This window comes from Ipomoea triloba, chromosome 8 (assembly GCF_003576645.1).
Source record: "Ipomoea triloba cultivar NCNSP0323 chromosome 8, ASM357664v1".
Taxonomy (NCBI): domain Eukaryota; kingdom Viridiplantae; phylum Streptophyta; class Magnoliopsida; order Solanales; family Convolvulaceae; genus Ipomoea; species Ipomoea triloba.
Genome location: NC_044923.1, coordinates 11,506,914 through 11,522,683, shown reverse-complemented (window position 1 = coordinate 11,522,683; position 15,770 = coordinate 11,506,914). Strand labels below are relative to the sequence as shown.

The window sequence follows — 15,770 nt, the reverse complement described above, 5'->3', positions numbered from 1 at the left end:
ATGTTTTTGACCTGTTGACTTTTATACATTCTGACAAAGACCACCGAAATCTCGAGGGAAAACGTGGGTAGACTAATCTACGATACCGAGTACTCAATTTTCGGTCACCAATTTTTTCCGTTTAGAAAATGATAGGTTGAATATTAGGGATTAAAAATGTTAAATTGCCTATTATGATTTTATCAATAGATGAAAAAATATAAATAAAAATGTTATTCACACATTTTTTTTTAGATGTATCAAAACAGGTTACATAAGCATGAATTAAAAATAAAAAAAAAATAGGAATAGGTACGTATATTATTACTTCTTTCGTTTTTATTTTACAATTATTAAGGTACTTTTATTTATTATTTTTGTCTGAAAGTTTTCTTAGCAAGATAATGTAAGACCATACACACCAAAACTAATCATATTAGTGAAAGATGGAAAACCACTATCACATGGATTTTAAGGTAATTACATTTTAAAGATTCAAACTTAAATTTTCTGATTAATCATGTAAGGAGTACTAATTAAAATATTCATATTAATCAAATAGATAAGTTTTCTGTGAGACCATCTCATGAATTTTTAACCGTAAAACATGTTAGGTCAAGTTGTCAAGATAAAAAAAAATGTAATACTTATGCTGAAAAAAAATAATATTATCCATAAATAAATTATTTATTATTTATAAAAAAAAATGTAATATTCTTATGAAAAAATGTAGTACTTTTAAATTAAAATGTAATATTAAGGGGTTGAAGAGTTATGAGAAGTAGTGTAATATTAATTAGTGATAAATTAATTAATTGTTATTTATGAGAAAATGTGTAATACTTCAGAGGAAAAAGTGATACTTTTGATGAAAAATGTAATACTCCCTATCCTGTGACCACCCTTTTGGAATAGTAATAGACGTCCATTCACACTACATAATAGTTGGTAAAAAAAATGTAATATTTTTAAATGACATTAAAATATTATGAGTTTAAGAGTTACTTATGAGGAAAGTTATAATACTTATGAAGAAAAATAAAATACTGATGAAAAAATCTACCCGTTTTATGACTTAACATTCGTGAAACCTCATGGAGATTTTGTCTAATCAAATTAGTTTCTCTGTCAATCTAAGCATATTTTGGGACTGATTGACAGGTGGCATTTGACACCAAAGCGGAGAGAAGGTTGTGGAGTCATTTGCCTATTCCCTACCTTTTAGCTTAATGTGGTTCATAACAACCATACTAATTTTTCTTCATCTAATCTCGTTTCTATGAACCTAAAAACGTTGTATAGTTCATAACGTACATTGTAGATAAACTACAAAATTGAATAGGGAGGATTTCAAATTAGTTCATAAGTTATGGTCAAAAGTCTGTTTGATTCTTCATAATTGACATTTATAAAATTAATTCTCAAATATGTTAACTTTATATGATTTTAGTCTTTCATCATATGTAATATAGTGATGCACTCTAAAATTTTATCCTGTATACATATTGTGTTTGTAATAATTATGATAGTTTTAGCGTTTTTCTTTTTCTTTTTCCTGTACTTTTAAACCATTGATTATAAATTCCATATGAAAAAGAGTGTGTGTATATACACACACACATAAAGGTGTCCATTGACATTTATGCATGATTGTTATACGCATACTACCCTAAAGCGAATGTTGAAGACTTTGAGATTGTATAAGAGGCATGATACTGATCTACAAAAAAAAAAAAAAAATCTTTAACATAGTACTTGTTAGTATTAAGGTTTTGTCACACGTGGGTTACTCTTATACCAATTGTTAGGATTAAACGTTTACCACTATACCAAAAACTATAACTAGTAGTAATGACGTAATTTTATTTTTTCTTATATATACGTAGTAATTATCATCATATTCCGATGACAGGATACTGGATTTGATCTTTAAGTCTCTGTCAACACATTTAAGTACTACTCCGTAATTTTTAAACATGTATTATGAGATGTTAAATTAACTAATTATGCATAATATAATTCATGAATTAAAAGTGTAATTCAATCACGAAACTTATTGTATTTATATATGTTTAGCTTTGAGTTGAAGAAGCAAACACAATGTAAGATACAAAGGGAAAAAACCAATAACATAGAAGTCATGATCCAAGTGAAATTATAGCAAGAGATTGGAGGAAGATCAACGAAAAGGATATAATGGATGATTAAATAATTTCCAACTTGGATGGAGAAGTTACAAAATTTTGAATTTCAAAAAACTCCCTTTTTAAAACCCCTTTTAGAAAAAATCAAAAAGCAACTACGTGGAAATCCATAAGAAGCAGCCATGGACCCATGAAAATTGCATATTGTCGCACTCCAATTACTCTTATTATTCAACAATAAATTGAATTCAATACGTACAGTTATCAAGTTCCATTTTATTTCCATCATTTTTATATTAATTAAAATTAAATTAAATATTTAACAAGCAACACAATATTTTAGAGTGTTATTAAGCAAAATGTTAATATAATTTATCGGTAGCTAATTTGATCTCTTGCTACTATACTAACACAAATTTCATCCCTAGTTATTTCATATTATATTGTTGCCAAATTGATTCTTCAATTATTAGCAAATTTGTTCCTTGACAGATATATGGACATACACACACTAACATGAAACGGTAACAACTAGGTATGATATTTATAATCACATGAAGACAGTGAAAGACAAAATCGATCATTTACTAAGAATTGAGAAATTAAAAATATTTTTTCCGTTAATAAACTTATTCTTGAGATAATTTGGAAATTATTATATAATAAGTTCATTTAATATGTTTTTCTTCCTTTTCGACAACGACAAAAAAAGTTGCATTTTTTTTAAATAAAAAAGGTAATAACATCGTGGTCTAGTAGTACGAAATGACTCTCCCATATTGAATGTCATGAGTTCATACTCCAGGGGACAATATTAACTCTTTGTACTTTAGTATGTTGAGAAAGTAATTATGAACTTATAATACATTATGTCATGTTTGGTAAATGGCTGTTAGCTGATTGGGTTAGAAGGTATGATTAGTTGATAATATTAGCTGATTGTAAAAAGTTGTTTGATTGATTAGCTGTTAGTGATAGCTGTTTGGTATAATTTCTTTTCTCAAAAAATTAATTGAAAAGGCTGCTTTGAGTAGCGTTTTGAATTTTAGCATTTGGAGTTACAAAAAACTTATTAATCAAACAACTAATAGTGGTCAAATAAGCCAAAATTGACTGATAGACTGATTATTTACCAAACAGGGCCTATAAGTAAGTAGCATTAAAAAAAAAAAAGGAAATGGTTAATGAAATGCGTTACCTTAACTTTTAAATGGGGAGAAATAGTCAAAATTAACTCAATTACAACGGACTAGTAAAGTAGTTCATTTTTTATATTTATTTATATTTATGGGTCAGTTTCATTATTCTTAATTTCTTAGACAAATTCAATAATTTTTTTTTAAATTAAAAAAAAAAAGAAAAAAGGAAAAGACTATTTCTGCTTCATATTAATTAGTTAGCTCCATCTTGACAGCTTCCAATATGATGGGCAGTACATAGTAGATTTCTTCGTGTTGTTTGCATATATATAATATCGTCATTCGAACAACCTTTGCGTTATTGTTTCTTCTTGTTATTTTGACGTTGTATTACAACTCTGTACTCTCTCTCTCTCTGTGTCTCTCTTGAAGGAAAGAGAGAGAATTCAATGAAGAATAATCAGCAGAGCCAGAGCTCAATAGTGGCGACAATCAAGGTCTTCAATTCCCCAATCAAAAACCTCGTAAACCTCGTCACGATCCTCGTATTCTTCGCCTGCGGCTTGACGTGCGGCGTTGTGGTCTCCTTCTACGCCAAGAGCCTGCCGTGGAGCCTCCGAGGCGTCGACGGCGGCGGCGGCGCGGCGCGGCTCAATTTGGCGCCGCCGCGGGAGGAGCGGCTGGTTGGGCTGAAGGAGCTGTTGATGGCTCCGCTCGGCGCCGCGCACAACCTGAGCGACGAGGAGCTGCTCTGGCGAGCGTCGATGAGTCCGAGGATTGAAGAGATGCCGTTCCGGCGCGTGCCGAAGGTGGCGTTCATGTTCCTCGCCCGCGGCGCGTTGCCGATGGCTCCGCTGTGGGAGATGTTCTTCAGAGGTAACGCCGGCCTTTTCTCCGTTTACGTCCACTCCGATCCTTCGTATAATGAAACGGAGCCGCCGGAATCTGTCTTCCACGGCCGGAGAATTCCCAGTAAGGTTAGTTTTCACTACAATTCAATTCCCTCCCTTTTACTTCTTTATTTAGGCCCTTTTTGGTAAATAATCAGCCGCTAATTTTGGCTTCTATCACTATTAGTTGTTTGGTTAATAAGTTTTTGTAACTCTAAAATACTAAAATTCAAAATGTTACTCAAAGTAGCCTTTTCAATTAGCTTTTTGAGAAAAAAAAATTATACCAAACAGCTATTAGCTAACAGCTAATCTATCAAACAACTTTTTACAATCAGCTAATGTTATTAACAAATCATACCTTCTAACCCAAACAGCCAACCCAATCAGCCAACAGCCATTTACCAAACAGGGCCTTAGACTTTATTCTCAAATTATATTATATTAATACATAGGATTAAAAGGCAGGATTTTATACTTAGATTATTTACGGGTCTGCCCAACAATTTTCTATCCATCCTTGATGGACTTGACCTTTTATCAGTTTCAGTCAAACAATTTTCCTTCCGTCACTTGTCATTTTTAATTGCATAATTTTACTATAACTTTATTTCCTTATATACATCCATCACATTTCCGAGAAAGGAAGATGTTAAATTTGACCCTTTAAAAGCATCCCCCAACAATTTTTCTAATCACCAATTGATGGATTTGATCATTTACCATCCTTGGCCGAACAATACAACTACAGTGTATATGTTTTAAATAGATTTTTTTATATTACTTTTAATTTGAACATTTTAAAGAGTTTTTAAAATAAATGTTAATAATCACATATCAATCGGAAGTGGTGTTGAATTTTATTTTCAAACTCTTAGTTAATAGACCCATGTTGGATGACCTAATAGGTATCTTCTGGGGTGGAGAAAGAGTTAGGTGATTAAGTTATGCCATTTGCTTCAGACTAATAATTATGAAGAAGAATGTGGCAAATTGTAAATTAGTTAAAGACGTGTATGGACCGTTAGGCAAAGAAGTTGATATTAATTATTATACATCAAAAGTGCCTCTTTAAATTAACTTCATATTATTCACATTCACCATTGCTTTTTTTTTTTTTTTTTTTTTTTTGTATTTAATTATAAATTAATCTTCTTCTACTTTTTTTTTGTTCAATTCATAAACAGATTGGTCAACTTTTAAACAATTATTCTCTCTATATTCATTTTACATATTCTAGTATTTACTATTCATTTGTTCAAATCGATTTTTTTTAGTATTTTTATTTTAAATTTATTTTTTGTTTAATTTAATAATTTTCATAATATAGTTTCTAAATATATATTTTATATACTAATATAAAACTTAATATTATTGAAAATTTGAATCATAAATAACTTCAGTGAAGTCTCATTAACCGAATTAAATACATCAAATATGACCGGGGACTAATAAATATAAATGTTAGAAGTGAACATTAGAAGTATTTTCACCAAGCATGCACCAACATTGAACATCAATTAATTTGGGGTAAAGAAATAAATACATAGGGATGCATATTAGGGATATGGCAATATTTTTGTGAGGAGAAAAAGTGGGGCTGGTGTGTGGTACACAAAAAGAAATGAGGAAACAAGGTGGGGAAGGGAGAGCGGTATTCACAAGAAGAAAGGCATTGAGTAAACACCACGGCCACTTTATTCTTACCTTTCCAGACCAATTAAAATTGGCTTTGCAATTTTTTTTTCTCAAAAACAAAAAGTTTGCAATATAAACATTCCAATATTGGAAACACTGGCATTTTTATTACCCCTTTAATTTAATTTAAACAAATTTAGTCTCTTTAATCTAATTATTCATAATATTACACTTTTAGTCCTTAATGTTATACAATTGTCAAACTCTATTTATATATGCTGTTATTTTTATCATTTAAACAATCAATATTCATTGTTAAAAATAACATTCAAATTGAGAGAATGAAATTTTAACCATGGATACTGATTCTAAATGACAGAAATAGCTTCATAAAAAAGTTTGCTAAGGACTGAAAATGCAACATAATGGACAATATAATTAAGAGATTAAATATGTTTAAATAAAATAGCACGGACTAAAATTTTAAAAGTGAAACAATTCAAGATTCAAAAGTGTTATTTTTCCTTCCAATATTTGAAAGATTTATAGGAGTCAAAATCATTGTGTGTCTAAGAATTTAAACACTTACCATATTCCATATACATACTCTCCCTCTCTTCATAGAGAATAGGTTAAGTAAATATAGTCAACATTTTCTATAGACACAAGCTAGTACATTTTTTTGAATACTATTACTTCTGTTATAAGTTAATACATTAATTTCATTATTGGGTTCCAATGATTTGTCAAATTAAGAATCAAAATTCGGTAAAATGAATATCTTGTCATAACAAAAAGAATCTAGAAGGTTTAATTGGGTAGCTAGAGACCATGCACATATGACTGCTTTATTGAGGGGACACTACCATTGGCCTAGCTTGTTGATTGGTTATCTACCTAAGAGGAAAGAAAATGACACCCCAAAAAACACACATGATATGTATGTGAGGTAAGACTCTAAAATTCAATACAAAATGATTAATAATAATAAATATTGGCCATGTTTCGTAAATAGTTGTTAGCTGATTGGGTTGGCTGTTTGGATTAGAAGGTATGATTTGTTGATAACATTGGCTGATTGTAGAAAGTTGTTTGATAAATAAGCTGTTAGCTGATAGCTGTTTGATATAATTTCTTTTCTCAAAAAGCTAATTGAAAAGGCTGCTTTGAGTAGCCTTTTGAATTTTAGCATTTTGGAGTTACAAAAAGCTTATTATTTACCAACGAATAGTGGTCAAATAAGCCAAAATTGACTGATAGGTTGATTATTTACCAAACAGGACCATTATCCGGACGAGTCTTAAAATTTCACCATAACAAGAGTTAAATCTTAGGTTAAAAAATAAATATGCTCACAACCCAATATGTAGATATCATTATTGAGATGCGCTGTTTAGATTCCTAACCTTAACTTTTTATATCTCTCTCTTCTGAAACTTGCTCTTTATATCTTGTTGGCCTCATGATTGTTGCCGGCCAAGTCATTGGACATTATTAATGTTGAATGTAACGTCAAGATAGCTACTTGAGAGTTAAGATCAATAACAACGCACAACAGCCCACTATGAAGGACAATAATTACATTACAAACTCTTCTTGTAGATTTAGAAATGGAAGGGAAAATACTATTTAGAAAAAGTTTAAAGTAAACACTGCAATAGCTACACCACATATGGATCGGAAGAGACAAATGTAATGAATTGGAGGAATTTATTTGTATAAGTCCAAACAATTAAGTATTGTCCTAAATTAATAATTATCAGGGCAGATTCAGAGGGGAGCAATGGGAGCAGTTGTCCCTTCCCTCACTCCTCCCCACCCCTTTATACATATGTATGCATATATATACACATATAGTAGTTACTTTTATATAAAAACGAAATATATATATAAGTTATTAGGGTCCTGTTTGGTAAATAATCAGCCTATCAGTCAATTTTGGCTTATTTGGCCATTATTAGTTGGTAAATAATAAGTTTTTTGTAACTCCAAAATGCTAAAATTCAAAATGCTACTCAAAGCAGCCTTTTCAATTAGCTTTTTGAGAAAATAAATTATAACAAACAGCTATCAGCTAACAGCTAATTTATCAAACAACTTTCTACAATCAGCCAATGTTATCAACAAATCATACCTTCTAACCCAAACAGCCAACCCAATCAGCTAACAGCCATTTATCAAACATGGCCTAGATGTTTTAGTACTTTAGTTAGTTGTTACTTAAAATTTAATACCATATGTTCATATGTCATGGGATTAAGTCCCTGGGTTCGCCCCTAATAACTATTGCTAATGAATGAAATCATTATTATGATATATGTTCATGATGATTTTAATTTAAATTTCATTGCATTAAAATATATTGAATGCTACTAAAATATTGTCATCATTATTATACACCAACTAACTTCTAGGTTACAATACACATTGTTTTAGGGAGTGGAATGGGGCAAGGCCAACATGATCGAAGCTGAGCGGAGATTACTAGCAAACGCACTTCTTGATTTCTCCAACGAACGGTTCATTCTCTTGTCAGAAGCATGCATTCCACTATTCAATTTCTCCACAATATATTCTCATGTGATGAACTCCAACGAGACCTTCATTGAGGTCTACGACTTGCCCGGCCCGGTTGGCCGGGGCAGATATAGCGCGCAGATGAGCCCAATCATTAAACTTAAGGATTGGCGAAAAGGATCCCAATGGTTCGAAATGGACCGTCGCCTTGCCCTCGAAGTCATCTCGGATAAAACTTATTTCCCGCTCTTTCAATCTTACTGCACAGGTCCTTGTTACTCTGACGAGCACTATTTGCCCACGTTAATGAACATAAAACTTGGGCAAGGGAACTCAAATCGGACCTTGACTTGGGTCGACTGGGCGAAGGGTGGCCCTCACCCGACTAAGTTTAATCGGAACGACGTGACTGTGGATTTTCTGCACAAGTTAAGGAACGGGAGCACGTGTGAGTACAACGGGGAGAAGACCACAATGTGTCACTTGTTTGCTAGGAAGTTTACTCCCCATGCTCTAAGTAGACTGCTCATTTTGGCACCAAAGCTTATGCAATTCAACGGATATTGACATACTGAAACAATGTCTGAATTGTGTACATTCATTATAACACCAAATCGGAACTAGATTATTGAGAGAGTGCATACATTTTTCAACAATCATCTCGTGACCAATTGTTCATAATCTTGATTGGTAATTCTTTTGTTGTCTGCTCATTTCATTTGTATTTCAATCATTAACCATTACTATATATGTTACCTCATGGAAATTAAAATGAGAAAGAAGTGATTCCTTTTATTTGTTGACTAGATCTTGCTTTGAACTAGAACATGTCTATTACTAACTCATTTTTCTCTGCTTATTTCTATTAGTATTTTCTTATAATTTTTAAATTTGACTTTGTATTTAATAGTACGTAGTTTCTAAATATATAAATTTTTACATTCTAATTTTAAACTTAATATTATGAAAAATTAAAGTGTAAATAATTTCAGTCAAGCCTCGTTAACCGCATATAAAATGGAACGGATAAAGTAAGGGCAACGTTCTAAATCATGCTGGCTTACACACTTACACGGACTAAGATAATTTGTTTATCAAATATTTTAGCATTTTATGCTACTTTACATAATTACCAATATTGGACTAACAAATAATCAATAAATATAAAGTAAAATTTTATCTAATGTCATATAATTGTACGTATAAAATATACTATAAAAATTAGTCTAAATAGCATTTTTTTTTCCACCATAAATTCGGTTGCAATTTGATATTTTGAATTGTGGGTAATACCGTAATAGTATAGGCCTAAAGGGCCTCCGTTGTTATGCCGAACTCGGGTCCATCTTGCAAGGTGGACTTGGGTCTATATTCATAATTCTAGAATTTTATGTTCACAATTTAGAATTTTATAATTACAATTTTATAACTCTATATTAAACAGTATAACACAATTTTTGAATTTATATAACAAAATTGTGAATATTGAGAATCCCCCTCGGGGGAAGGTCATTCGGACTTAGTTTTCTCTTTTTCCTTTCAATCGCCGAGGGCTCGCTGCAGTCCTCTCAAGCGCCGAGGGCTTAGGCGCACTTGAGCGCAATCTCGCTCTCGTGTGTCCGTTGGCAGGGGGTCTCTTCCGTTACCGCGGGGATCGGTATGACCATCTCCTGGCTAGAGAACTCACTTGGCCTAGAATCTCTCGGATGTAGCCGAACCTGCAACGGAGGAAGCAAGGGCGCTTTCCAGATTTTTTTTCCTCCTCGGTGAAAGTAATTTTTATATTAATATCTAAAATTGTGAATATACAACTCTAAATTTGTAAACATAAAATTCTAAAATTGTGAACATGAAGTCGGGTCCACCTTGTAATGTGGACTCCGGTCTAAAGCATAATTTGCCCTCAACGACACCAAAGGTTTAGAGGACATATTGGCGGTCCAATCAGATTGAAATTTTGAATTGTGGGTAATAGATTAGGCCCAATGACATCAAAGGCTAAGAGGATAAATTGAAATTTTGAATTGTGGGTAACAGTATATACCCAATGACATCAAAGGCGGCAAATTATTAAGTTGTATGGACCAGGTCCAAAACAACGTCGTTATGATGACAGTTGTTATATGGTGGACCATGGTCACTAAACGCCGCCATTTTATTATGTAAAAGAAAAGGTTGCGGCGGAGCTCTGTAAATGATACTACAGTTCACCTCAAAAGATACTACCTTACATTTGTTTTTATATTATCAAATGGAACTGTAGTTATATTGAAATGTAACTGTAGTTGTGTTAAAAGGAAACTGCAGTGTATATAAAATGAAACTGAATAACAGTTTCACATTTTTGGGTGTATATTGTCCAATGAAACTGTAGTTATTTCGAAATGATATTGTAGTTGTGTTGAAAGGAAACTGCAGTGCATTATAAAAGAAACTGTAGTTGTGTTGAAAGGAAACTGAATAACAGTTTCACATATTTGAGTGTATAATGTCGAATGAAACTGCAGTTATATCGAAAAGGAAGTGTAGTTGTGTTGAAAGGTAATTGCAGTTGTGTTGAAAAGTAACTGCAGTTTATATAAACTGAAAGCTAACGGCGCGAAACGGCGGCCGTTTCAGCCGTTCGTTTTCATTAATCAAAACGACGTCGTTTTGATGCATGGTCCACAGTAAAATTTGCGTTATGATGTTAAAAAAAAATATTTGTTCCGTGTGCGTGCTAGAATAATGAATGTATTTTATGAGTTAGAATAATGTAATTTATAAGTGTTAGAATAATGAAATTTCTGGGGGGTAAGAGAATGTATTTTATGAGTTAGAATAATGTATTTTATATGTTAGAGTAATGTATTTTATGAGTTAAAATAATGCATAATGTACTTTATATGTTGGAATAATAAAATTTTTGAAATAAGATAATATATTTTATAAGTTAGAATAATGTACTTTGTGTGTTAAAATAATATATTTTATAAGTTAGAATAATGTAGTTTATGAAATAAGATATAATATACATGTGTTGCTTATGCGAAATGTAAGTTTATTACATGGCCATCGCGTGCTAAGGTTGGACATGAATTGCGTACTTTCCTTTAGAGATTACAAGGCAACATATGTGGACCAATTAGTCCACCGCCTGGACTATTTAGATACTTCATGGTCCTTATTGATGTCTCCACTCGTTAGACTCATGTTAGTCTATTGTCTACGAGAAACAAAGCTTTCGCTAAAATTATTGTTAAAATTATTGAACTGAATGCCTAGTTCCCCAATTATCCGATTAAATCCAAAAGAATCGACAATGCTGGGGATCCGAATTCACATCGACTGTTTTTTATGATTATTGTATGGCTTTAGGCATCAAAGTGGAGCATCATGTACCTTATGTCCATACTCAGAATGGTCTAGCTGAATCTTTAATTAAGTGTATTAAATTGATTTCTAGACCATTATTACTGAAGTCCAACTTACTACTTTCTTGTTAGGGACACGCAGTATTGCATGCAGCAACTTTGATTCAATTCCGACCAACTGCATATCATTAGTATGCCCCCTTACAACTAGTATGCATCATTGAACCAAACATTTCCCATTTGCGTGCTTTTGGGTGTGCAGTTTACACCCCTATACCACCTACACATCGTATCTCAATGGGCCATCAACGAAAGCTAGGTATTTATGTTGGTTATGAATCTTTCTCTATCATTAAATACCTAGAGCCCATGACAGGGGATCAGTTTACCGTGAGGTACGATGACTGCATTTTTTATGAAGATCATTTCCCGGCATTAGGGGGGATAAAAATCCATAATTAACAAAATGCCGAGAAATTTCATAGGATGAAAAAGATCTTCAATACCTAGATTCATGTACTAGTCAAACTAAACTAGAAGTTCAGAAGATTATTAATTTGCATAATTTAGCAAATAGTCTGCCATATGCTTTCATTAATTATAGAGGAGTGACTAGGTTTCATATTCCTGCTGAGTATACTCCTTCGAGAGTAGATGTCCCTGGGAGATTGAGTGTGCACACTAACACTCCCCATCACCAGAAATGTGGGAGACTCGGAAAAACAAAATGGAAAGAGTCAATTGATGCACAACTTAGCTCGCTTAATAAAAGAAAAGTGTTTGGTCACATCGTGCTTACCTCGAGAGGTGTGATCCCAATAGGATCTAAGTGGGTGTTCGTACGGAAGAGGAATGAAAACAATGAGGTGGTTAGATAAAAAGTGAGATTGATTGCTCAAGGGTTTATGTAGAGACCCAAAATTGATTTTGAGCATACATATTCTCTTATTATTGATGGCACATCGTTTCTCTATTTAACCTCACTAGTCATAAAATTGAATTTAGATATGCAGTTAATGGACGTGGTAACCGCTTACTTGTATGGGTCACTATGTTGATAATCATATACATGAGAATACCCGAAGGCATTCAAAACCCCATTACGAGGAAGAAAAAGGATCGTAACATGTATAATATCAAACTTCAAAAGATCATTGTATGGTTTGAAGCAATTAGGTAGAATGTGGTACACAGATTAAGTGAATTCCTCCTGAAGAAGGGATATGTAAACAATGATATTTGTCCATGCATCTTCATTAAGAAGTCATCTGATGGTTTTTGCGTTAACATTGTGGGGACACACAAGGATAGTGTGGAAGCATGTTCGTGCTTAAAATTGAAATTTGAAATGAAAGACTTGGGGAAAATCAAGTTTTGTCTCGCCCTGCAGATCGAGCATCTCCTTGATGGAATTTTGTTATACACCATTCGAATTATACAAATAAACTTTTGAAGAAATTTTATATGGATAAATCACATTCCCTTAATACTCCGATGGCGGTTCGGTCCCTTAAAGTGGACAAAGACCCATTTAGGCCTAAATGGGATGATGAAGATGTGCTAGGGCCAGAAGTCCTATATTTAAGTGTTATTGGTGCTTTACTCTATCTAGTTAACTGCACTAGACTAAATATTTTTTTCGTAGTAAATTTACTTACTAAATTTAGTGCATCCCCAACGCGAAGACATTGGAAGGGGGTAAAGCATATCCTTAGATATATCCAAGGTACAAAAGACCTCGGTCTTTATTTTGAGAGTGACCAGGATACCTCATTGATTTGTTACTCAGATGCCTGATCCCCATAATGCCAAATCACATACTATTTATGCCAAACAACTATATCTTGGAAGTCCATTAAATAGACTCTAGCGTTGCTACACCATCTAATCACTCAGAAATCATTGTTTTATATGAGGCCTCACGAGAATGTGCATGACTGAGGTCATTGATACATCATATCCATAGCTCGTGTGGTATAGCGAGTGGAGTTGACGCCCCCACTGTCATGTATGAGGACAATGTTGCACAAATGAGTAGTGGGTATGTTAAGGACAATCTTACGAAACACATTGCATCTAAGTTCTTTTACCCACATGAACTACAGAAGAGTGGTAAAATCCTTGTTGAGAAGATTCCCCCTAGTGACAATCTAGCAAATTTGTTCACTAAATCTCTGCTTATGTCAACTTTCGAAAAATATGTTCACAAAAGTGGAATGCGTAGGCTTGGAAGGTTGTTGTCTTTAGGGGGAGCGACAACATCTAGGCACTCTTAAATACACATACCCGAAAATCCTGAAAATCATGCCCTAAAGGCTTAAGGTTGTACTCTTTCCCCCTTAGCTAAGTTTTCTCGCACTGAATTTTTCTTAGGCTAAGCTTTTTAACGAGGCAATCAGTGTAACATATGATTTTACATACGACATGCACTCTTTTCCTCGACTAGATTTTTCTCACAGGATTTTTCTAGCGAGATTTTTAACGAGACATAAGTATAAGTTGATAATGACCAAGGGGGAGTGTTGTAAATATTAATTTGTGACCATTATCCCACTACCCCTTTTTATTTGTGTTGGTTATATGCATTACTGAACTGATGTATAAAGGTGTGCAATTATCAATAAAGGTGGTGGTTCTGGTCTTCTTTTTTACTTTAATTTCTCTGTATCTTCTCTTTATATTCCTTTGCTCTCTTCTTATATCTTCATATGTACTTTGCCTTTGTCATATAATGCTTGCAATTACAGTGTTACCATCGCGAAAGTTAGAACTAGAGTAGGTCAAACTTGCAATAGTTAAGTCCATTTTTTAAAAATAATAATAATTTAGAAGCTTTCAATATATATATATATATATATATATATATATATATATATATATATATTAGAAAATGTCAAGCAACCACCCTACGCATACATTACATAATGTCAATTCAAGCGTGCCACTAGAAGTATTCCAATTTTTCTTTGAGTTATTTATTATTTATTAATTATTAATACCTTGCAGTGATATAAAATGTTTATTTGATCTTTACATTATTATAGATATAGATAAAAATGACCTACTACCATGTTGTGTGATGATATTTTAGTTACTATTAAAAATAAATATATAGACAAAATGTGGTTATAATACGCTAATTATTTAACTTTAATCGTTTTAAACAATGCCTTTTTATTATTGCAGAATACTCATCTAAGATCTTAGATTATAAATAAATTGTAATCTTTATCCCTAAGAACAATTTGGCTCATCATATTTTATGTTTTATTAGAAGGTTTTTTTTTTTTTTTTTTTTTTTTTTCTCTTTGTGGGGAAATATTTCGGGAGAATCCGGGTTCAATTTCCACAAGTGACGATTTTCCTTGGGTTAGCTTCCGTGCCTCCCGGAGCGAATGCGGGTCGATCCAGACCGTTAAACTGACGGAGAAAGACCCGGTAGATTTACCAAAATTTTTTTTTTTGTTTTAGTTGATGACTAAAGTATGTGTGTGTGTGTGTGTGTATATATATATATATATGTATGTATATATATATATATATATATATATATATATATATATATATATGATTGCGTTCAAATGAGAACAGTGTGCCCAAGAGAGAATTGAGAACGAATCGCAGCGCACCACATGTCCAGATGTAGTTGCACCTAAGGTTATAACTAGGTGCGCTTAGGTGCATGAATGTTAACAAGGTAAATTACTTGCACTTGTAAGTGAAAATAGGTGCACAAATGCATGTAAAATGTACATTGAGCATCAATACTAAGTGCACCTAACGTTATAACTAGTTGTACCTAATGGTATAATTAGTTGCACCTAGGTGCACGAATGTTAACAAGGTAAATTACTTGCACTTGTAAGGGATTTTACTTGCACTTTTTACTTGCAAATGTGCACCAACTACTTGCACTTATAACACCTGCACCAAAGTTCGAGTTATTTACGAAAATGTCACCACGTCGTTTTTTTTTTATAAAATTACATCTGATTCGTTGATCTGGACACGTGGACAGCTGTGCAGTGCATCGTTCTTATTTCTCTCCTAGGCACCCGTTCTCATTAGAGTGCGCCCATATATATATATATATATATATATATATATATA

The 15,770-nt window shown here is 32.8% G+C and overlaps 1 protein-coding gene across 1 annotated transcript; it reads left to right on the top strand.

The window, feature by feature from the left end:
* The first annotated feature begins 3,588 nt into the window (after nt 1-3,588).
* LOC116026595 (glycosyltransferase BC10-like) lies at nt 3,589-9,102 on the top strand. Its single transcript, XM_031267916.1, has 2 exons — nt 3,589-4,239; nt 8,227-9,102. The coding sequence occupies exons 1-2, from the start codon at nt 3,712-3,714 to the stop codon at nt 8,872-8,874; spliced, it is 1,176 nt and encodes a 391-aa protein (XP_031123776.1). The 5' UTR covers nt 3,589-3,711; the 3' UTR covers nt 8,875-9,102.
* Nucleotides 9,103-15,770: the final 6,668 nt, after the last annotated feature.